This window comes from Neovison vison, chromosome 13 (genome assembly GCF_020171115.1).
Source record: "Neovison vison isolate M4711 chromosome 13, ASM_NN_V1, whole genome shotgun sequence".
NCBI classification, from domain to species: Eukaryota; Metazoa; Chordata; class Mammalia; order Carnivora; family Mustelidae; genus Neogale; species Neogale vison.
The window spans coordinates 10,629,310-10,651,317 of record NC_058103.1 but is presented as its reverse complement, the minus strand read 5'-3'; the positions used below and the strand labels follow the sequence as shown (position 1 = coordinate 10,651,317).

Genomic DNA, 22,008 nt, shown 5'->3' with positions numbered 1-22,008 from the left:
AGTTCATAGCAGCTTTTTTTGTAATGTCCCCAAGCTGGAAACAACCAAAATGTCCTACGGTAGGTGGATGGTTAAACTGTGGTATGTGGATATATACATATATTAAGTCATTATGTTGTACACCTTAAGCTTACAAAAAGTTGTATGCTAATTATATCTCAATAAAGCCGGGAGGAATACCTATGGTATGTCTATTCAACAATAGAAAGGAATGAACTAGTAGCACAAACAACTTGGATAGATTTAAAGGGTATTATTTTGAGTGAAGAAAGCCCTTGTCTACAGGGCATGTAGGACATGAAAGGACAAAATCACAGGATGAAGAACAGATTGGTGGTTTCTGGAGCTTAGGAAGGAACTCGTGGTTAGAGGCTGAGTATTTGGAGTATCTTACACAGATCTCCTAAATCCATTGGAATTTCCTGGGTGACAGGAACATCTTTTGTTGTAATGGGTTGATTCTTAGTGGGACCCTCAGTGGGGGCTCATCACCAGACGCTTGGAATGTTAAGCCCCACCCTCCAGAGAGGGGAAAAGGACAGAAGTCTGAGTTGATCATCCTGACATGAGGAAGCCTCTGTAAAGTCCCTAAAATGTGAGGTTCTCAGGACTTCCGGCTTAGTAAACAAGAATACCTCCTTACTGGGCACCTGGGTGGCTCAGTCAGTTGGGTGTCTGCCTTTGGCTCAGGTCATGATCCTGGACTCCTGGGATCGAGTCCCACATCAGGTGCCCTGCTCAGCAGCAAGTCTTCTTCTCCTTCTGCCCTTCACCCGACTTGTGCTCTCTCTCAAATAAATAAATAAAATCTTAAAACAAACAAACACATCTATCCATGGGAACACCCAAACCATAGGACAGAAAGAAGTTCCGTGCTCAGGGCCTCACCGTATATAACTTTTCATCCTACTGTTCTTTTGTACCCTTTAATAGCCTTTGTAATTAACCAGTAATAGTCAAATCAATAATTTTCCCAAGTTCTGTGAGCCTTTCTAGCCAGTTATCCAAGCCAAGGAGGGGGTCATGGGAACCCCCAATGTGTAGCCAAGATGGACAGAACTTGTGGGTAACCTGGGACCCATTTCTTAGGATTAGCATCTAAGGGAGGCAGTCTTAGGAGCCTGAGCCCTTAACCTGTGAGGTTACTGCAGTTAGGACCAGAATAGAGTTAAATTGCAGGACACTAAGTTGCTGCCCACAGAGAAATAGAGCAGTGTTTGGTATGGAAAAACCCACACATCTGATGTCAGGAGTGTAGCAGCAGTACAGACACTGTTTCCAACTACTCCACTTCACTGGGCATCAGGGAAATACAATTCAAAACCACAGAGAGATACCACCTCACACCGGTCAGACTGGCTAAAATTAACAAGTCAAGAAATGACAGGTGTTGGCCAAGATGTAGAGAAAGGGAAAGCCTCCTACACTGTTGGTGGGAATGCGAGCTGGCACAGCCACTCTGGAAAACAGAATGGAGGTTCCTCAAAAAGTCAAAAATAGAGCTACCCTATGACCCAGCAATCACACTACTGGGTATTTACCCCAAAGAAAAAATGTAGTGATCCGATGGGGCACGTGAACCTGAATGTTTATAGCAGCAATGTCCACAATAGCCAAACTATGGAAAGAGACCAGATGTGCATTGACAGATGAATGGATAGAAAAGACATGGTATATATATGTATGTATACACACACACACACGCACACACATATACGCACAATGGAATATTACTCAGTCTTCAAAAAACCGAAACTTTGCTATTTTCAACAACGTGGATGGAACTAGAGCGTATTATACTAAGTGAAATAAGTCAATCTGAGAAAGACAATTACATGATCTTACTCTTTTGCGGACTTTAAGAAACAAAACAGAGACTCATAGGGGAAGGGAGGAAAGAATAAAATAAGACAAAATCAGAGAGGGAGACAAACCATAAGAGAATCTCAACCATAGGAAACAAACTGAAGGTGCCTAGAATTCTGTTATGTGGAGGTACAACATTTTATTTACTTGATTTGCTGTTATTTCAAACATTTGCTGTCATGAGCAACACCATGGTAAACGTTATGTGCTGACATTTTGGGTGTGTGTCTAATTATTTTCTTAAATTTTATTTATTTAACACACACACAGAGAGAGAGAGAGAGAGAGACATCACAAGTAGGCAGAGAGAGAGGGAGAAACAGGCTCCCTGCTGAGCAGAGAGGCCCATGTGGGGCTCGATCCCAGGACCCTGAGATCATGACCTGAGCTGAAGGCAGAGGCTTTAACCCACTGAGCCACCCAGGTGCCCCCTGATTCTTTTCTTTAAAAAAATTCCAGAAAGCAAAATTTCTGAGCCAAATAGAATGGAGGCTTTTACTACATGTTTCTGCTTCTGTGGCTTTTGCTTTGGTTTTTGGTGCAGCAGAGAGTTCCAGGGTCCTGTCCTTACCAAGATGCAGCTTTATTCTGGCGTACATGTTATCAGAGGCACTTTGGTCCCAGAGCCAACAGGTGGACAGTGGCTTTCTGATACTACAGTTTTGTTTTGTTTTTAAGATTTTATTTATTTGAGAGAGAGCGTGAGAGAGCATGAGCAGGAGGAGAGGGAGAAACAGGCTCCCCACTGAGCAGGGAGCCTGACATGGGACTCAATCCAAGGACCCCAGGATCATGACCTGAGCAGAAGACAGACGTTTACCAACTGAGCCACCCAGGTGCTCCTAGATACCCCAATTTCTTTTTTTTTTTTAAGATTTTATTTATTTATCTGATAGAGATCACAAGTAGGCAGAGAGGCAGGCAGAGAGAGAGGAAGAAACAGGCTCCCTGCTGAGCAGAGAGCCCAATGCAGGGCTCGATCCTAGGACCCTGGGATCATGACCGGAGCCGAAGGCAGAGGCTTTAACCCACTGAACCACCCAGGTGCCCCTATACCCCAATTTCTTGATCATGGTAGCGGTTGCTGCAGCCTTGGTGGTCTAGGATTTCAGCATCATTCTGAGAGGGTGTCCTTCCTGCAAATTCAGCCTAGAACCTCCTCCTCCAGTCTTGGAACAATTTTGAAGGCACCTGATTCCCTGTGTTAAAATTCATTCTGCTTAAGTTAGCCCGAGTGACTTCTGTTACCCATGACCAAACCCTGACTAATGGGTGGATTCACGGACTCGTGAAATACCCACACTCACTCACAGTTATCTCCTTTAAAAAATTATTTTACTGTTAGTGAGATGGACCATCTTTTCAAATATTTATTGGCTATATGTAATTCTCTCCTTCAGAGCTACCCCTGCTAGTATTAGAGTTTCTTTTTAAAAATCATTTTTTAGAGGCTCCTGAGTGGCTCAGTCCTTAAGCGTCTGCCTTAGGCTCAGGTCATGATCCCACAGTCCTGGGATCGAGCCCTGCCTTGGGCTCCCTGCTCAGTGAGAGCCTTCCCACTCCCACTTTCCCTGCTTGTTGCCTCTCTAGCGCTCTCTCTCTCTCTCTCTCTCTCTGTGTCAAATAAATAAATAAAATCTTTTAAAAAATAAATAGAAATACCTTAAAAAAATTTTTTTTTGGTGCCTCTGTGTCGCCAAACTAAGGCACATCAAGATTAATGAACTTGCCCAAGGTCACAACTAGTAAGGATTCCAACCCAGGCTACTGGACAGAGGTCATGCTGTTCACCCCCAATCCACGTGCCCTAGAGGACTAGGGCTAAAGTTCCTTTTAGTTCTGAGCTCTGCTCTCTTTGCATTGAGCTCCCCCTCGAACTGGTTCTTCAGTCCTGGGTTTAGTAGGTCGGCTTTAGCTGGCAGACCGTTCTATGCAGAACCTGAATCCCCAGCCCTTGGTTTAGTTCACAGTCCCCCAGTTGTTGGGGATTCCTTTCCCAGCTCCAGCCTGCAGTCTCCATTTACTAGTCTGCCGGGTTAGCCCACGCTGAGAATTGCTGGTGGTGTGCATGGCCTTCTCTTGGCCAGTCGCAGTAACATTTCTTGGGTACTGTTGGTATGTTGAGATGCATATATTTGTCTTGTGTTATGTAGGTAAAGGTTATTGCTAACAGGGATCTCCAAAGCCAAAACGCCACAGAAATTGGTGGTCACGGGTCAAGAACTTAAGAGCTATTAGAGCAATTGCCCCCAAACCCAAAGACTCCTAATGTTGGGATAATCTGATCATGGAACAGGTTAAAATGACACTCTGTCACTCAGCAGCCTCAAGAAAATTGCTATGAAGCAAAGTACACTATGAAACACTGCACAACCTCAACCTAGTGGCACATACCTTTTAGCCCTCAAAACCCAAAGCCTTGGACAACAAGGTTCTTAAACGTTAAAGAGTCAAATGCCCCACTTTCTGACACACCTGCTTATTCTGTGTCCAAGAACGAGACTCCTGTAAGCTATAAATATCTATAAAGATGGCCAAGTCCTACTATGCTTGTTTTGTGCTCTGAGAACTTTCCTGGTAATCATCAGGTTGGGGCCCCAAAATATAGCCCAACTGAAATGTGGATTGTACCTCACTTTCAGGTAGGGTCCTAGCAAACTGCTGCTAGCCCTTGGGGGCAATTATAATGATCATCATGAGGAATGTTCCAATTAGATAAGATCATTTAAGAAGTGCACTTAAAAGTCCCCAAATTAAATAAACAGAATGCTATACCTATTTTAATGGGTGTAAAAACCCTCCAAAAGTCTTCGAAATTCCAAAATAGCTTTACTGAAAGATGTGTTGCAAAAAGTTAATGAAAAAGTTGGGGTACCTTGGGTGGCTCAGTCAGTTAAGCATCTGACCCTTGATTTCAGTTCAGGTCGTGATCTCAGGGTCCTGGGATTGAGCACCATGTCAGTCTCTGCACTGGACATGGAACCTGCTTGAGATTCTCCCTCTCCTTCTGCCCCTCCCTGCATCTCCCCCTCCTGCACACTCTCTCCCTCTAAAATAAAATTTTTAAAACTCTGAAAAATAAAAGATGATGTAGGTACTTAAAAGAAAAAATGGTAAGACCCATGTGACTCCTACTGCTTCCTCCTTCCTCCTTTGTTTGAGGAGGAAGCAGTCTAGTGTTAAAAAACAAAACCAGGATGGGAGGACACCTGGGTGGGTCCTTCAGTTAAACATCAGACTTCAGCTCAGGTCATGATCCCAGAGTCCTGGGATCAAGCCCCACAGCAGGCTCCCTGCTCAGCGATAAGTCTTGTTTCTCTCTCTCTCTCTCTCTCTCTCTCTCACTCTCTCCCTCTCCCTTTCTGATCCCCTCCCTCAAATAAATAAATAAAATCTTACAAAAAAAAAACCAAGAAAATGTGAAGATCTAGTTGGTTTTATTCAAATATCCCTGAATAGGGTAGCATCCCATCTAGCTCGCAGAAAGGGGCTCTGAGGCACTGTATAGGAAATGGTAGACTTTAACAGGCAGAAACGGGCACGACAAGGAAGTTATTAGTGAAAGAAAACAAAAGATTGTTTCAGACCAGATCACCTTCCTTTGGAGGACAGGGAGGCAAGGTGGGTCTTCAGGAATTTCTAGATAGACTGCTTAAAGGTCAGTCACATCCCTGCAGTTAAGCTTCAGTTCAGTGTCATAGGGGCAAATGACTCCACTGGAGGCCTCTTGTTTCTCTTTCTCACTCCCCCTTTATTTAGAGAACTCAGGAGAGAGAGTGGATCGTTGTAAGAGCAACGTTTGATCTTTCTGAGTAGGCAAGAAGGGACGAAATCTGTAGCAACCAGAAGTATAACCAGAGTAAACAGATACAGATGCTGGGGGTCCATGGAACGGACATGGGGAAGAGAATTCTCTTCTGATTGCATCTAACTTCTTAACGAGATCATAAATAGCCATCTGAGAGTCAGTTGGGAGGAGACAGTGGGAGAAGTTTTAGGAGAAGTTGAATTTACTGTTGACATTTTGCAGAATTGTTGGATAAAAACCATGCTGACGTGCCAACCATGTGTCATTCCATCTAGAAGTGATTAGAAGCCTCAGGTCCCGTTCAACACCCCTGAAGAATCCAGGTGAGCTCCCCCACCCCAAATGTTTTTAGGATGTTAAGACTCATGACACAGCTTGCATACAAGAACGTGCACATACAATCACACACACACATTCTTCATGTGAATTCGCAAATTTCCTGCTGCCGTACGTAGCTGATGGGGAGAGTGTGGGTTCCTGAACAGGGCTTGGACTGTAGCTTAATCCTCAACAGACTGCCATCAGAGTGTAGCTTAAGCTAACAAAAATAACGTGTTTATGTCATGCCATCCGTGCTGAATATTTAAAGCACACAAATTTCTTTTTAGTCTGTTCTTGGCGCAACAGCTGTTGTGAACCTGATGGTACCATTTCTCTCTCAGCCTCTGTAAGAGCTTCCCATTTTGCTCAGAGATCAAGACCAGGTCCTTGCGATGGCTGAGGGAGCCCCAGATGGCCTGGCTCCCAGTCAGCCTCTGTCTTTAGCTCCTGCCTCTCTCCCTCAACCACCTGCTGCAGCCACACTGGTCTCTTCCCTGTTCCTCTCATACCTGGTTCTTTGCCATCTCTGTTCCTTTTACCTGGAAAGACTTTCCCCCACAATTCTGCCCGACTCCCTCTTCCACCTCCTTTTGCCTTGGTACTTCTTCAAATAATAGATTGCATAACTATATAGTTGTTTATCTTGTTTCCTCCTCCCACCACACTGGCTTATAAACTGTAAGGACAGGTACTTTGATCTTATTTGCCTCGTGTACTATCTCAGTGCCCAGATCGGTGTCTGCCATGATGGGTCTTCAGTACAGACTTTCCAAATAGCTGAACACTGGCCACTGCAAGGCCTAAGATTATTCTGAAAACCACCTTGTCTTTATTAGAAATCAATATTTATCCTTTTTTTTTTAGAACTTTGATCAGATTTCTTATGACCTTTATTATGCAGGGAGTACATCCTGTCCCCAAATTAAATGACAAAGCATTTTATATTAGCCGATGGTGGCGGATACAGTGACCAGATCCCCTCTCTATAATAACTAGATTCTGCCCTTGACCGGTGTAGGAGCCAAAGGCAGGCTGCCGAAAATGTGCTACTTGGGTACATCGATTATTTTAAATAAAAACTACTGAGGAAACAATGTATGTAGGGACATGAATACCCTCCTCTGTATACCTGAAAGTGTTACTGAACCCACGATCGATCTGCTTACCTCACAGCTGTCCAGTAAGTTGAGTGACAAGCTGTTGAAGCAGACATAAAATCTATTTGAGAAAGCCCACTGTCCGGATGGCAGCCTAATGTCCCCGATAAAGGTCTTGCCACGGGCAGTTGCTTTTCCGATGCGATCAGACACAAAAGGATGGGCGTCTGAAAAGTCTGCCAGTTTGCTACAAAAGTCTTCCCCTTTTCAAGGGATTTAATCAGTCTTGGACCTTGGCAGACCTCTGGCTCTGCTGGTTCTCAGTTCTGGGTGTGTCCTCAGCCTGTGCTGGTTTTCGGTGATGTCTGGTCTTAGAGAGGCAACACCCCTGGCTGCTTACATCCCTGCTTGACATGAGTGACTCCATCTTGTTTTCTACATCCAGCCCCACCCCCCACCAGGTCAATTTCTATTAGTTGGCCAGCCTCCAAACCCAACCTATTTCTTGTTTCAGTTTCCAGTTTCGGTTTCCAATTCCCAGTAAAAATAAAACCTATCCCATTGGTTGTGCTCAAAGTGGGAGTCAAAGAGGAAGTTGCCATAAAAGCAGGGAGTCTGATCTGGAAAACACAGCCAAGCTCAGACCTCAGGTCGGTTACCAGAGGATCTGCTTCTGGGTAAGACAGGGAGGGGTGGGCAGAGGGGGCTCCTTCCTGAGGCCTCCAGCTCTAGTGGGTGGTAGGCTCAGTGCAGGCAAGGGAAGGCCGCGGGAATCCACTCCCAGAAAGCTCTTTGTTCCTCATCAGGTCATTCAGGAGGAAGGGTAAGTCCCTGCCATTTGACCTTGGGACTCTGGGACAATGAGCCTTGTTCAAGCCTGGGTGGCAGCGGGTGAGGCCAGGGGAGAAGACAAGTGTCAGGAGGATCAAACTGGAATCATTCCAAGCCCAGGCTTTAGAAGCAGCTGGACTTGGGATGTGTCACTTACCCTCTCTGTGCCAGAGGGGTTTCCTCATCTATAAAATGGGGATAGTCAGGGTGCCTGGTGGCTCAGTGGGTTAAGCCTCTGCCTTCGGCTTGGGTCATGATCTCAGGGTCCTGGGATCGAGCCCCACATCGGGCTCTGTGCTCAGTGGGGAGCCTGCTACCCCCCTCTCTCTCTCTCTGCCTGCCTCTCTGCCTACTAGTGATTTCTCTAAATAAAATCTTTAAAATGGGGGTAGTCATCTCTTTGTTCTCACTGTCTTAAATGGGGATGATGCAGGATCATTGAGCCCAACAGTCAAGAAAGAATTCCTGAAACATTTGATGGTACTAAAAGGTATTTTTCTTACAGCATGGGGACAGGACGCGTAAGCAGAAAGAGCTGCACGGGGATTGTGAGGAGCGACTGGTTATTATATATATTGTAATTAGTGAGGATTAGGGATAGTGTCTCTAAGGAATTTGGAAGCAAGGCTTTCAGAATTTTGAGGGGCCAACTGCTGTAAAGATCGGGTTACTTTTAGTCCTTAATAAGACGTACACAAATTTCGGGGCGCCTGGGTGACTCAGTGGGTTAAAGCCTCTGCCTTTGGCTTGGGTCATGATCTCAGGGTCCTGGGACTGATCCCCGCATCGGGCTCTCTGCTCAGCGGGAGTCTGCTTCCTCCTCTCTCTCTCTCTCTCTCTCTCTGTCTGTCTCTCTGCCTGCTTGTGATCTCTGTCTGTCAAATAAATAGATAAAATCTTTTTTTAAAAAAGTACACAAATTTCTTGAGGATTGTCATGTGGGACACATTTCAGGTATCTGTCAGTGAGCTCCAAGCTAAGGAGATTGAAGTTACATTTCCCTTGCTTTTGTTTCCCTCATCAAGGGGATGGCATGAGAACAGGAACCCAGAGCAACTGGACGACAGTATATACCTTAAAACGTAATTGGTTCTTATTTCCTAACTCTGGTGCCTTTTAAACTGCTCTGTGGGATTTCCAGGATGCAGTGCCGCGCGTCAGGCTTCCCTGCTTAACAGGGAGCCTGCTTCTCCCTCTGACCACCAGCCCCCTCGAGTTCTCTCTCTGCCTCTCTCCCTCTCCTTCACTCTTGCTCTCTTGCTCACTCTCTCTCAAATAAATAAATAAAATCTTTAAAAAAAAAAAAAACCCTGCTCTGTGGAAATTTAAGAAATTCCCAGAAATGGCTAAGAAGTTGGTGCTGGGCCTTTTGGGAGGAAGGAAGCAGCCAGCTTGGAGAAATAGAGTCCACTCCCCACCCTTCCTTCACCATTTCCAGGACCCTTTCCGGACATCCAGCCCTGACAAGTTCAGAGAGGTCTCTCTGTCCCTACTGGACAGCGTTTTTCAAAGTTGTGGGCATGATCCCCTTCCTTTCTGGGGTCCCCTCCCTGCACCAAAGCTCCATCCTGTTCAAAAAGAAGGAAGCCCACATTGGAGTCATTTGCCCCCAACCGCAGCACACCAAGACTTCAGAGGCTGGATGGCGGGGTGAGGGCTGCGGACGCTGGAGTCGTATTTGTAAGGTGCGACAGCCCGCCGAGCAGCAGCAGCGACGGCAGCACAGGGTGCTAAGGTCTGTGCAGCTGTACGTCAACCTGTCCCAGGAAGGTGACCTTTGGAAAGTCCACCCGATCTGTCCAGCTCAGCACTAGTGAGATCATTTGCCATCTGCCTGATATAAACTCTCTTTCCCCCTGATGTCCAGTCCTGAAACAATCCTTTCTTTTCTTTTACTGATGATTCCTCACCTTCCGTTTTGCTGCTTAGGCAAGCCTTCATTATTTTTGCGCAGCTTCTCCAAGCATCTCTCTACTTGCTCAATGGGCTGCTGTCCTGTAACCAGGAGTCAGGGCACAGGGCTAACTGCTGACAAAATCCAAAGGCAGAGAGAGAGCAAGAAAGAGAGAGTGCGCACACACGTGCAGGGGTGGGACAAGAAAGGGATTTATTTCAGTTGAGGCCAACATGGGGAAGACAGTGGGCTAGTGTCCCAAAAGCGGTCTCCAAAGTGCTGAAAACATGGCCAGGTTTATATAAGGAAAATGTGGGACAGTCATTGAGTACTGCAGATGGGCAGTGAAGGTCATGGCCTTGGGGTCAGTCGCAGGGGTTTTATTTGTTCGTTTGTTTTAGATTTTTATTTATTTATTTACTTATTTGACAGACAGAGATCACAAGTAGGCAGAGAGGCAGGCAGAGAGAGAGTGGGGGGGGATGCAGGCTCCCTGCTGAGCCAAGAGCCTGACGCGGGGCTCGATCCCAGGACCCTGAGATCATGACCTGAGCTGAAGGCAGAGGCTTAACCCACTGAGCCACCCAGGAGCCCCAGTCGTAGGGCCTTTATTGCTGGGGAGTTGGGGGTAGTTTGGTTTCCACTGCGGGATGCTTTGCCCACCCAGGCTTCTGCCCGAGTTAAAGATAAGCTGTAAGACAGACCGAATCAATTAGAAAGGAAAACTGAGACAAAATGGAGGTGTTGGGTTCCTTTCAGCCTGACACACGCATTCAATTTCTGTGCCATGCAATTCATCCAGGTGGCCACCTTGTCCTCTTCCCTGGTCTCTAAGCGAATGGGATCCAGAGTAATGACACGAGCATGGCCAAAGCCACAGAGGTGGTTTCCGGGGGTGAGCCCTCCTAGAGGGGCTGGTGGGTGGGGGGCCAGGAGGGCGATGGGGAGGGGCGGAGTCTATTTCTAGCTTCACCTCCTTGGTTCTCACTGACATGTCCTGATTTTAACAAAATTCTTCATTCCGGGCCCGTTTTCTTCTTTAGTTTGTGTGAGCTCCCTCTCCGGTCTTAGCTGTTCGTTCTTGCTGTTTATCTTCCCCCTTTTCCTCCGTTGTATTAGAATAATCCAACCAAGGACATTTTAAAGATCTAATTGACTTTATTTGTAGTCAACTCGTGCATTTGGCCAGCTTCCCAATGAGCGAGGAGAGGGGAGCTCCCGAGGGTTACAGAGGATCCAAGTTTTTAAAAGGTAGCGAGAGCAGAAAACAAGGAATTATTGGGAGAGAAACCATTGTTATAGGCAAGGTCACCCTCCTAAGGGGAACGGAGGGGGCCCATCAGGAAATTTCCTAGTGCTCCCTGGGAAATCCCACATTGACTGGTTAAGGGATATATTCCTGGGGGACTGAAAGTGCCGTCAGGCTAGGTATTAAGTCTCAGTTTACACTTGGGGCCTTAACTGAAGGGACACCATTGTGGGACCTGTGGTTTTCTTTTTAACCACACGCCCCCCAACTACCCCTGCAATACCTCCCTCCCTCAGAGTCAGCCTTTCCAATATGCTTAATGTGTATCTGTTTTTCATATGTATTTTTGCAAAATGGGTGTTGGCTTTTTGTTTGCACGTGTTTTAATGTCTGTATAGAATAGTGTACTATTGACCTCACCGTATTGCTTTTTCCACCCTGAGATTGTCAGGGTCACTAGATGAGTGTCTAATACTGGCTTCCAATTGTTGCAAACATGCCACTTTGCTTTCGCTCTCCTGGTGTCGACCCCAGGGTCCTTCTTCCTTCCCCAGCAAGAACAGCAGCATAGTATGGAAGGGGAGGGCGGGGCCTCTGACCACTGCTGACCTCTGACCCTGCAAACTCATCCTCTGTTCTTTCTCTGGACTCACCCTGTCATCCACAGTTGCCCTGAGCCAGGCTACAGCTTCCGTGGGAACCCTGCTGGGGACACTGAAAGCCACCAGCATGGCAGCATTGACTCTTTCCAGAGCCGGAGGTAACTGGCCCAGGGTAACAAAGTTCAGCTTTTCGGGCCCCCACCCAATACTTAGACCCGGGACAAGTCTCCAGCCAGCAGTCATTCCTGTTTACCAGTAACACAAAGGACTCCTAAGCTTATGATAAGCAATCCTTAAAATAGTAAGGACAGATAGATTTTATCTAATGCTCTGCCGTCCTAGTCACTTTGCCAAACACTTAACATTTATCAATTGTTTTAATTGCCATAGCAACCCCAGAAGGTAACCATTGTCCCCTATCTACAAATGAGGGAATTGTTTTTGGCCCTGGGCCTTTGGGCAGGGAGGTGGGGTTATTACCCTACCTAGGACAGGAAGTAGAATCAAAATGCAGAGAATCTGGTGTAGGGAGGAGGCTTCAGGACAGAGTAGGTTCTGAATAGCCTCGAGAGACCAGGCCACCCTCCCACGGATGACTGTTGGGGGTGCCCCGCAGCAGGTTAGCAGGGGAACAGCGCCTCTTTCCCATGGGCCTTCTGTGCACATCAGGACCCAGACAGGCCAAGCTGCCGGCCAGCCCCGCATCACCCTTCCAGCCAAACCATAATGTCCAGCTGCAAGGGTTTGACTCTCACCTTTTAACTTCCCTTCCTATCCCCAGAAGGCTCTCTTCCTGGGGAGCTGGCTGAATTCATTCCTGCACACTTTTGCAGGCCTAACCCCTATGGGGGCAGCTGACCAGGACCTCTGCCCACCCCCTAGGGACCCACATGTTGGAGAGACAGGCCAGTGCAAGCCGAAAGGGTCTTAGTGCTCTGAGAGGCTGTGGTCACAGGGAGGCAATGCTGAGTCCAGATTGGCTGCCTTTGGGGGCTTCTCAGACAAGTGGGCAACAGGTCCGGCCTTGACTCATCTCAAGTAGAGTTCAAGTGCCCAGCAGTGCTTGCCCTGACTTGCTGGGCAGCGCAAAATGAAGCACATCTTTCTCCGTGAGGATTTATTGCTGTCTGGAAAGATCTGTGGGGCAACAGGAGAAAGTTATATAATCTCCCCCTAAAAAAACACTGACCCTGAACTAACATCTTTGTTCAGAGAGCAAGGCATCCGGTTCCTTCGCCTCGACCAACACCACCAAGCCCTAAACCACTCTGCCAAGTATCCCTCGTCCACCCGAGAAGGGATGCAGGGCAGCCTTCTGTAGGGGTGTGTTTGTCTTTGTTTTGTTTTGTTTGTTTTAAACAAATCAGGCTTGGATGGCAGACAGAACGAGAAAGATTGTTTTTGCTCTCCCTGCAAACAGGCCCCCACCGACCAATCTGCAGACAGATTGAGAAAACAAAGCAGACTCTATGTGATCATTGGGTTTTCTGGAATGAAGACCTCAAAGTCTGTCTCCAGATAATTTGAGGTCAAAGCATGCAAATCCATCTGGGACAAGTCATTTGAGTCTGGAATCTGACTCCCCAGCAATCCTTGCCAAGCTCAGAAGAGGGGCCCGCTTTCCCAGAAATCCCCCTGTCTGAATGCAGTAGGCAGGTGTCAGATGAGGTCATTCCTTCCCATCTCCCAACATGGACAATGCCCTCCCCGTGGGTGGGCTGTAGGCTCAGGGAGCCAAGGGGAGGCTCAGGGAGCCAAGAACTCACAGAACATTCTTTTGGTTTCTAGTCAAGACTGTGGCAGCTGTGATAGGAGGAGGTGAGTCTTTGTAGGGAAGGGGTTCAAGTCCTTATCTGTTCCCCCGAGCCTGGGTCTTGGGGAGCAACCATCTTGTCCAGGCCCAGGTCTGTCCTGGACTTTCGCAGATGGTGGGGAGGAAGTGGACTGGTGGAAATGGGGAGGAAGCCAGGAACTGGAAACAAGAAACAAGGAGCTTGGACCAGCTGGTGTCATGGAAACTCCACAGTGGAGGCAATCCCAGCAGGGGCCCATCTCCTCTTTGCAGGCATTTACCCTGTGACCTTGGGGGTATCTCTGACTTTTCTGAGCTCCTGTTTCCTTTCTGAAAAATGGGCCATGCCCATAGTCTCTCCTGAGCTCAGAGTTCACCCCCTTGCCTGCGCCTCCCAAAGCCCCCTGAGCCTGATTGAGCGTGTGCAGGTCCCTTCCCTTGAGCCCACTTCTTAACCCAACCCAACCCGACAGTCGTGTCCGTGGCGTCCGTGCCCACCGTGCTGGGCGCTGTGGGCTTCACTGGGGCCGGAATCGCTGCCTCCTCGCTAGCAGCCAAGATGATGTCCTCTGCTGCCATCGCCAACGGGGGTGGCATCGCCGCTGGCAGCCTGGTGGCGACACTGCAGTCGGTGGGTAAGTGTCCCTGGGGACTTGCTGTGAGGGGCGAGGAGGACCAGCGCCTCAGTACCCGGCCCGGATCTTAGCCTCCCCCCACCCTCCTTGTCTGCTCCTAAGCGTCACCCTCCAGCTTCTCCCCGGGAGGTGCAGGAGGGAGGCCCCGGGCATGGGGCAAGCCGGCTTCAGGCTGCGGTTGCTGGGTGCCTCGGGGATCCCCGCCCTGCCTGGGCTCAACCTTCTTCCCTGGAGAGGGACAGCTCCCAGTTCTGGGCTTCTCCATGGCGTGCTGGCCAGCGGGCTGCGGGCAGTTGCCTCCCATAGCAGAGATCTGGAGGGCTTTGGGAAACGGGAGGGTGCTGACTGGGGCCCTGGAGTCTTTGACCTCTCGGTTTTGTCCCATGGAGCTGCCCTAGGTCTGCTCCTTACCACTCTGCTCACCCTCTCCTTCTCCCCCAGGAGCAGCAGGACTCTCGCTGTCAACCAAGATCATCCTGGGCTCCCTGGGCTCTGTGCTCACGTTCCTGAGCTTCTAAGAGTTTCCCTCCTGTCTGCCTGCAAAGAAGAGAACGGCCCTCTCCCAGGCCTCCCCACCCCTCCCCGCCCCCCACCGACCCCATGCAGGGAGGGACCAGTCCCGGGCTGACAAGTGTGCCCTGAGGAAAATAAGCAATAAAAATTGTAGTTGCAGCCCATCCTGAATCCCCTCCTTCTTGCTCCAAGTTGGGGGCGAGGGCGGGAAGGGGGGCGGGGGAGGGTGGGTCACTGCTCTTTCCTAGTCCTGTGGTCTGGAGCAACGTGGTGTTGGAGTGCAGGGTGCACTCGGCTGGGATGTGCCAAAACGTGGGGGCGAGTGGCTGCCCCCACCCTGCTTGTGACTCTGTGTGACTCGGGGCAGGCCACCTCCTCTCTGGCCCTCATTTGTCCCTCTGGACATGGGGAGTTGGTCTAAATGACCTCAAAGTTCTCAGCCATGGGTGGGTGTTTGGCTCAGTTCCTGGGCAGTCTGGAACGGGGTTGAGGGAGGCGGGGGACTGGCGGGGAAGGACATCCTCTTCGGAGCCACCACCTCCCAGCTTCAGGTCTAATGGCTCTGTCCTAAGTGGCCCGGCTCTGAAGGCCCAGGCCCATACGAGTCATTGCTCCAGACTCAAGTCAAAGACGACCGTCCAGCCTTTGCCTTTCTCCTCAGCAGCTAGAAGGGAGATGGAGTTTGCTGGAGGCTCTGACCTTTCTAACTTCAGGGCCATGACTCACCCTTAAATGTCCTTCTCCCAGAACAAGATCTTCTAGAAACTTCTCTTTGCTAGGATGACTTCCAACTCGGAGCATCAGAAAATTGGCTGACGTGCTGATCTGCTCCTCTTTTCCACAACTCTTTGAGCACACGCTGTGGGTCGGGCACTGGCTGGGGGCTACAAACTTGGACTTCCTGTGGGGAGTGGGGGAGGATTGACGGACAGGTAGACAGCCATCGACAATGTGCTCTGGGAAGTGCCATGCCAGAGGCCAGCCCAGGGATCCCAGGCCCAGCAGAAGACACAGAAAGTCTTAGTCTGCTCTAACAAAAATCCCTAAACTGGGTCGTTTATAAATAACAGAAATGTATTTCTCACAGTTCCAGAAGGTGAAAAGTCAGAGAGCAAGGCACTGGCAACCCTAGGTTGCTGGTGAGAAGCTGGTGAGAAAGTGTCCCTAGATGGCCCCCTTCTTGCTGGGCCCTCACATCACGGAAGGGCACGAGCTCCCTCTGGCCTCCTTCGTAAAGATACTAATCCCACCCAGGAAGTCTCCATCCTCAGGATCTCAGCACGTCCCAAAGGTCCCACCTCCTGATACCACCATCTTTGGGGGGTAGGACTGCAACCTGAATTTTGGGATACACAAACATTCAGACCACAGCGAGCGTGTTGGGGAAGAGAAATTTGGGTTCTATCCTGAGGGTCATGAGAGACAAATGTTTCCAATGTGACACTGACCTGATCGCAGACCTACACCCCTGCGCGCTCTGTCTCAGGTGCTGGGAGCAGGCTGACGAGATCTTGGTTTCCAGCAAGAACCAAACTTAGGAGTGTAGTGCTCTGGACCTTGAAGGAAGTTAAGCGACTCAGCCATGTCTTCCAGTGGTGCCTCGTCGGGTCACTGAAGCATGCTTGCTACTTAGCCAAAGAATACACCCTTAGGGTATTAATTCAATACTTGGTTCTTTTTCTTTCTTTTCTTTCCTTGATGCCTCAGAAAATCTGATAAAGGCTGTGAATCCTCTCCCCCTAGAATGCACAGGTTCCCAAAATGATGCCTCCAACTTCAAAGCCTTCTTTAAAACGTCTGAAGGCCCTCCTTGCAGCTGAAGGTAAATGTCCCTGCTTTCATTGGAGGTCCAGGCCTCCACCCGGGCACATGGGTCTGCCTTGGATCTGGAAGGTTGGCAGGTCAGCCTCCCTCCCTGCCGAGGCCCAGCAGACCTTTCGCAAGACCACCCCTTGTTCTGGACACTGTGCTCTGACCTCCTTCGTCCCACTCAAGTTCCCAGGGAGCCTGTTGCTAATGCTGACCTGCACCTTCCCCTTTTGCTACCAGATTTGCTCTGGAGTAGGTAGATTTCTAAACCTGGTGCCCAGTGACCCTGACCCTCATACACTGGCCTGCCCTTGGAGTGGGGGGGGGGTTCCTGTGGTGCGATGCCACTTCCGTAATTATGTTCAGTTATACACAGAGGGAGACGCTGCAGGTGAGTCCACATTCATTGCAGGAGCCCTTCAGAAGCAGAGAATGTTCTCTACTCATCACAGAGGAGGAACCAGAGATTTGAAGCAGAAGGGGGATTTATTTCTTCCCCCTGGTCCCAAAGGAGAGCCCCATCTGGCTGAACACTTGATTTTGGCCTTGTAAAACCCTGAGCAAACAACTCAGGGAAGCCTGCCTGGACGTCGGCCCTACACTGTAACATAACAAGTGGGTGTTCTTTGACGCTGCTGGCTTTGGGGTCATTTGCTCTGCCGGACTAGAAAATGAATAGGAGACTTGATACCTCTTCTCCCTTAACCAGCCTGCAGGGCCTTTGCAGGGAACTGAATGAAAATACTCCTGGCAAGACCCCAGGATTCCTGAAATTCCTGGTTTCAGTTGGTCTCCCAACTCCGGGTCCTGCCTCTGTGGGATTCCAGGGGCCCCTGGTTGTCCGAAGGAGCTCCCTGCACCGGGAAGTCAAGCACACTTCCTGCTCCCCATGTTCTGGTGCATGGTGGCTCACACGCTGCCTGCCAGGAAGAGCGTTGGAAGACACAGTCTTACTATGGGGATTGAGGACGGCTTTTTGAGTTGGGCATGTTGCGGCCGGCGCGACAAATCGACCAGGAACGTGAGGGTAGGAGGATGGTGAAAAGAAATTAAGAGACATAGAGATGGGGGCTGGAGGGGCACCAAGGAGGATGTCCAACAGTGCTGATTTTATTCCACACCTTAAAAGCATTTATAAGGCAGACCACAAGAGAAGGAGTAATACATCAGTATCTAGTCAGATAACCGCAAGTTCCTATAACAAGTCTTCCATTAACTACAAACAAATCTTGTGATGCCAGGTAATCACGGCTAATGCCATTAGCTACTATTGATACAAGAAGTTACAGTCAACCAGGGAGTGGATCATGGGAAGTACAGGAACAACAAGGACCAACTAAGAATTCATGACCCTGGGCGCCTGGGGGGCTCAGTGGGTTAAGCCTCTGCCTTCGGCTCAGGTCATGATCTCGGGGTCCTGGGATGGAGTCCTGCATCGGGCTCTCTGCTCCGTGGGGGACCTGCTTCCCTTCCTCTCTCTTTGCCTGCCTCTTTGCCTACTTGTGATCTCTCTCTGTCAAATAAGTAAATAAAATCTAAAAAAAAAAAAAAAAAGAGTACTGCAGAATGTTTAAAAAAAAAAAAAAAGAATTCATGACCCTGACCACATTGTTCCCTTCTGTAGGGAGAACCTGTGGGAAGTCACTCAGGCGAGCGCACGACACACAGCACAGACCCTTTCTCAGTGTTCCTCGACTTTCTTGCCCTTAACCCCTTATCAAGGCATCTGGAGAGGAGACACAAGTCAGGGCCTGGTTTGATCCATGACTCCAACTGTGCCGTGGCGTCCAACATGGGCATCTTCATCAACAGGGTAGAGGCTGCTAGGAGCAGCTCAATGTCTACTCCTTCCTTCTGGCTCCCATGAACAGAGCCCTGATTTTTGGCTAGGTGATGCTCCCAGCGGAAGGACTGCGTTTCCAGTATAACCTGCAGGTAGGTGCGCTCACTGGACTGGGTTCTGGCCAGTGAAAGATGAACAGAATGAAGGATGCCATTCTCTGGGCACGCAGGGACAGGGAGCAGGTGGGCCCACCCTAGCCCCTGGCCTCCTTCCCATGAGCTCTGCTGCAGGCAGGGGAGTGAGCCGTCTTGAACCTGCAGATGTGAGCAGCCCGTCAAGGAAAGCAGAACAACGGGGCCCCTGGGTGCCTCAGATGGTTAATCATCTGCCTTTGGCTCAGGTCATGATCCCAGGGTCCTGGGATCAAGTCCGACATCAGGCCCCCTGCTCAGGAAGGAAGAACAAGACCGTGGGAGCCCGGGGCCTCCAGGAGCAGAGCTACCCCTCCACCACCCTCTTACCCCGAGCCAAGACTCAGCTGATGGAGCAACAGAAAAAAAAAAAAAAACTTCTCTTGCTTAAACCAAGAGGGTCTCTTTCACAGCAAGCAGCCACCTACGACATATTCTAATGAACACAGTAGGGAATTCCTCTATTGCTTGATGACAAGCAACAGAGGAAGCAGTCCAACGGAGGGCTGCGTTTAGCCATCCTTCTCCATACAACGCTACGATAACAGTAACGGACTAAAGAGGCTTAGCATCACGTGCGCAAAGAGAAGGAAAGAGAAGATGACAGGAACACAACTTTGGGAGCCAGAGGTCACACGGACCCATGGTTCCACTGAGCAGTCCCAAGAAAGCTGAATCTTAAGTTGTCTTTGGAGAAGGAGAGAAAGAGGCCGCTCTCCCCTCTGGAGAGAAGGGGAGAAAGAGGCAGACCCTCAAGGGCTCTGCTCCTGGAAGGCAGCATGGGGTGGCCCAGCACAAGCCTGTTGGATGTCTCTTTAAGAACCAGGCAGATCCCCGTGGATCCCCTCCAGCAGATAGCCTGCACTTTATTTTTGGAAGCTTTGGGTCTCTGGGACAAAGTGCAGCGGCTTCCTATGAGAAATGCTGAATTCCCATACAAGGGTGCAGACCCTCTATCTTCATGGATATCCGGAGCACTGGCTGCCAAGTGGTGACAGCCAGAACAAAGGGGGGAGGATTCTTCTTCTTAAGAATTTTACCTGCCCCTGAAAAGTAATGTTCCCATTCTGACACATGGGGGAGGGGTGCTCGCTGAAAGGAGGAGCCTGGTCTGAGAGTGTGGAAAACAGTAGGTACAGAAAGGGATCCTGAGGCGGGGGGACTGTGGCTGGCCCAGGAAGGACGCTCTGTTCCATGAGTTCTGTTAGCACCCTGTCTGGGCGAGAGTGCAGCTGCCCCTTGGAACAATGTGTTACTTAAACTGTAACCCCTGGAGGATTTTACTAGTTACCAAGCACATTTAGGTGTGGCCTTGAGAAAAACATATACTGGCAACAGGTCTTTGGGGAGAAGGACGATATACCATCGTGAAGCTGGGCAGCTGGGAACGCCTGATCAGCTCAGGGTAGAACGAAATACCACCTGCTTCCCTTTTCCTGTTGTTGCTCCTTTCTCTTCCCAGAAGAGAACATTGTTAGATGAGTCCTTTGAATGTGCTTGGTTAACTATAAACTTTACCCTCCTCCCCGTTTGTCCACAAGACATAGGACTAAAGTTTGACCTTCATCAGTTCCTCTGTTGGCTATTGTTTCTATCTAATAAAAGTGAGACTGTGGAGTTGCTCGGGGCAGCGGGTCTTTTCGACTGCTGTCCCCTGCTCCCAATCTCTTGCAGCTGACTTGTTTGTGCCTCATTCTTCTCCTGTTCGCCGACTGGAAGGGGCATGAGAGGAGAAATGGAGGTCTGCCACCGTCCTCCTGAACCCCCACAGCGACTTCGGAGATGCCACAAAGGCACCCTGAATACGCACAGAGCGAGAACAGAGGGATCCAAGCAAGCAACGTTGAAACCGCACCTACTATGGTCAAGACATTACCAGTGCCTCATCCCATAGAATCTGCCCAGCATTCCAAGAAAGGCAATGGCTGCTGCCCCAGTTTTATAGATCTTGTTACGAGAACCTAGTAAGAGGCACCTGGGGGGCTCAGTCAGTGAAGGGTCTGCCTCTGGCTCAGGTCCTCAAAGGCCAATCTGCCTCTCCCTCTGCGCACCCCCCCCACCCCATGCACTTGCTTGCTCTCTTTCCCGAATAAATAAATAAAATCTTTTAAAAAAGAAGAAAGAACCTGTTAAGAAATGATCCGAATTCTTCAGATCAATTCAGTCCCTAATTCCTGCTGCTGTTGAAGGACGCCTCCTCCCAGACCGAGAATGGCCGGCTTTATGGTTCGTTTCCAGATTTGGAGACTTGACCTGGCTCCCTGCCCACCAGCTCCCTCCGAGCTCCCTCCGTGAATAGCCGGCCTATATTCAGGGAGATAAAATGATTTTCATAATGAACCAGCTGGTGAGGAGGTTCAGGGTAGGGGGCCAGGAGATGGAAGGGTTCAACAGTTTCAGCCACCTTTGGGTGGCCCCATCCAGACTCTCCCGAGAATCTTTCGTAATGGAGAGTTTTTGAGAGGAAAAGGACATTGAGAAGGAACATTTTCCAAACAGACATGGTGCCAGACTTTTTCCTGAGGATTGCAAAGACCTAGGGACTGGTTTGAGGGATTTGCCCTAAAGTCCTTAACCAGCCTCAAAGCTGAGCTGTGGTTTCTGCTGGAACGCCCACCACAGGTCTGGACCTGGCTGGGGTCTGGACCAGGGGGTGTTCCTGCAAGACAGACCTTAGAGCCTCTTGTCTGAGCCTCACTTTTCTCTTAGAAGGATAAGGCCTGGACACAGCCAAGTTTCAGAAACAATCCAATATGGCGCTATAGTTGTCATGGGCTCAGCCCTGTGGGTTCCTGAGTGGGCCTGAGGAGAGGGCAGGAAGTTGTCTTGGACTGATGCTCCAACATGAAGACTTGAATGAAGGTGTTGGTTTGGGAGGTGACCCCAGGGGGCACCAGCAGGGAATGAAAGATGAGGTGGGGAGAGACACAGCCAAGAAAGGGTCCATTCAGTAGTGAGTTGGCACTGTGAGCGACTGAGGCTTGATCCTCCAGAGATCTCTGGGAATCTGGGGCATGTCTGAGTCATTCCACCTGACGGGTGTTTATGCTCAGTTAAAATCCTGGCTAAGGTCTCTTCTGGGGGGTGGGGACTAACACCTGAACACTTCTGGCCTGTCCTGTTGGCTGTGTGTGTGGGGGGGGTCACAGGTGCTGGCCGTAAAGGCAGCAGGTGTTGGAGAGTGAGTGCTGGGGGTGGGGCAGGGAAGGATGGGCAAGGCAAGCCTCCATTGGTCTGCTGCACAAGCCCCATGGAGACAAGGAAGTGAAGAGTATTTATGTCAAGAAACAGGTCTGTACCTGGGAATTCAATCTTACTGGGAACTGAGCTGGGGTTGGACTTGGGGTTGCTATGATCCCCATCAATGATCCATCAGCTTCCAACTAACCTTACCTTGTGTTTCCGGTGGAAACTGGTCTCTCTGTCTGTGCTCTAGCCTTAGCTTTAGGCTTCCCTTCTGGTGGATGCATCTTGGGGAAGGTCTCTGCATACCTGCTCCCCCAACAGTGTAGACGGCTGTTGCTTGTTACTTGCTAGCCTGGTGGTGGTGGGAAGGCAGCAGTGGAGTTCTCCGTGGACCCAACCAGCCTCAGTCTGGGCAGGCAGCATGGGCCCAG

The 22,008-nt window shown here is 49.6% G+C and overlaps 1 protein-coding gene across 4 annotated transcripts; it reads left to right on the top strand.

The window, feature by feature from the left end:
* The first annotated feature begins 7,643 nt into the window (after positions 1 to 7,643).
* On the top strand, positions 7,644 to 14,772 carry LOC122893804 (interferon alpha-inducible protein 27-like protein 2). 4 transcript variants are annotated; one of them, XM_044231073.1, is made up of 5 exons: positions 7,644 to 7,742; positions 11,734 to 11,826; positions 13,457 to 13,486; positions 13,934 to 14,095; positions 14,537 to 14,772. In XM_044231073.1, the coding sequence occupies exons 2-5, from the start codon at positions 11,796 to 11,798 to the stop codon at positions 14,611 to 14,613; spliced, it is 300 nt and encodes a 99-aa protein (XP_044087008.1). In that variant the 5' UTR covers positions 7,644 to 7,742; positions 11,734 to 11,795; the 3' UTR covers positions 14,614 to 14,772. The 4 variants fall into 4 exon arrangements, with proteins under 4 accessions (XP_044087008.1, XP_044087007.1, XP_044087010.1 ...); XM_044231072.1 differs by having other exon boundaries at positions 7,662 to 7,769; XM_044231074.1 differs by lacking the exon at positions 7,644 to 7,742 and adding an exon at positions 7,812 to 7,915.
* Positions 14,773 to 22,008: the final 7,236 nt, after the last annotated feature.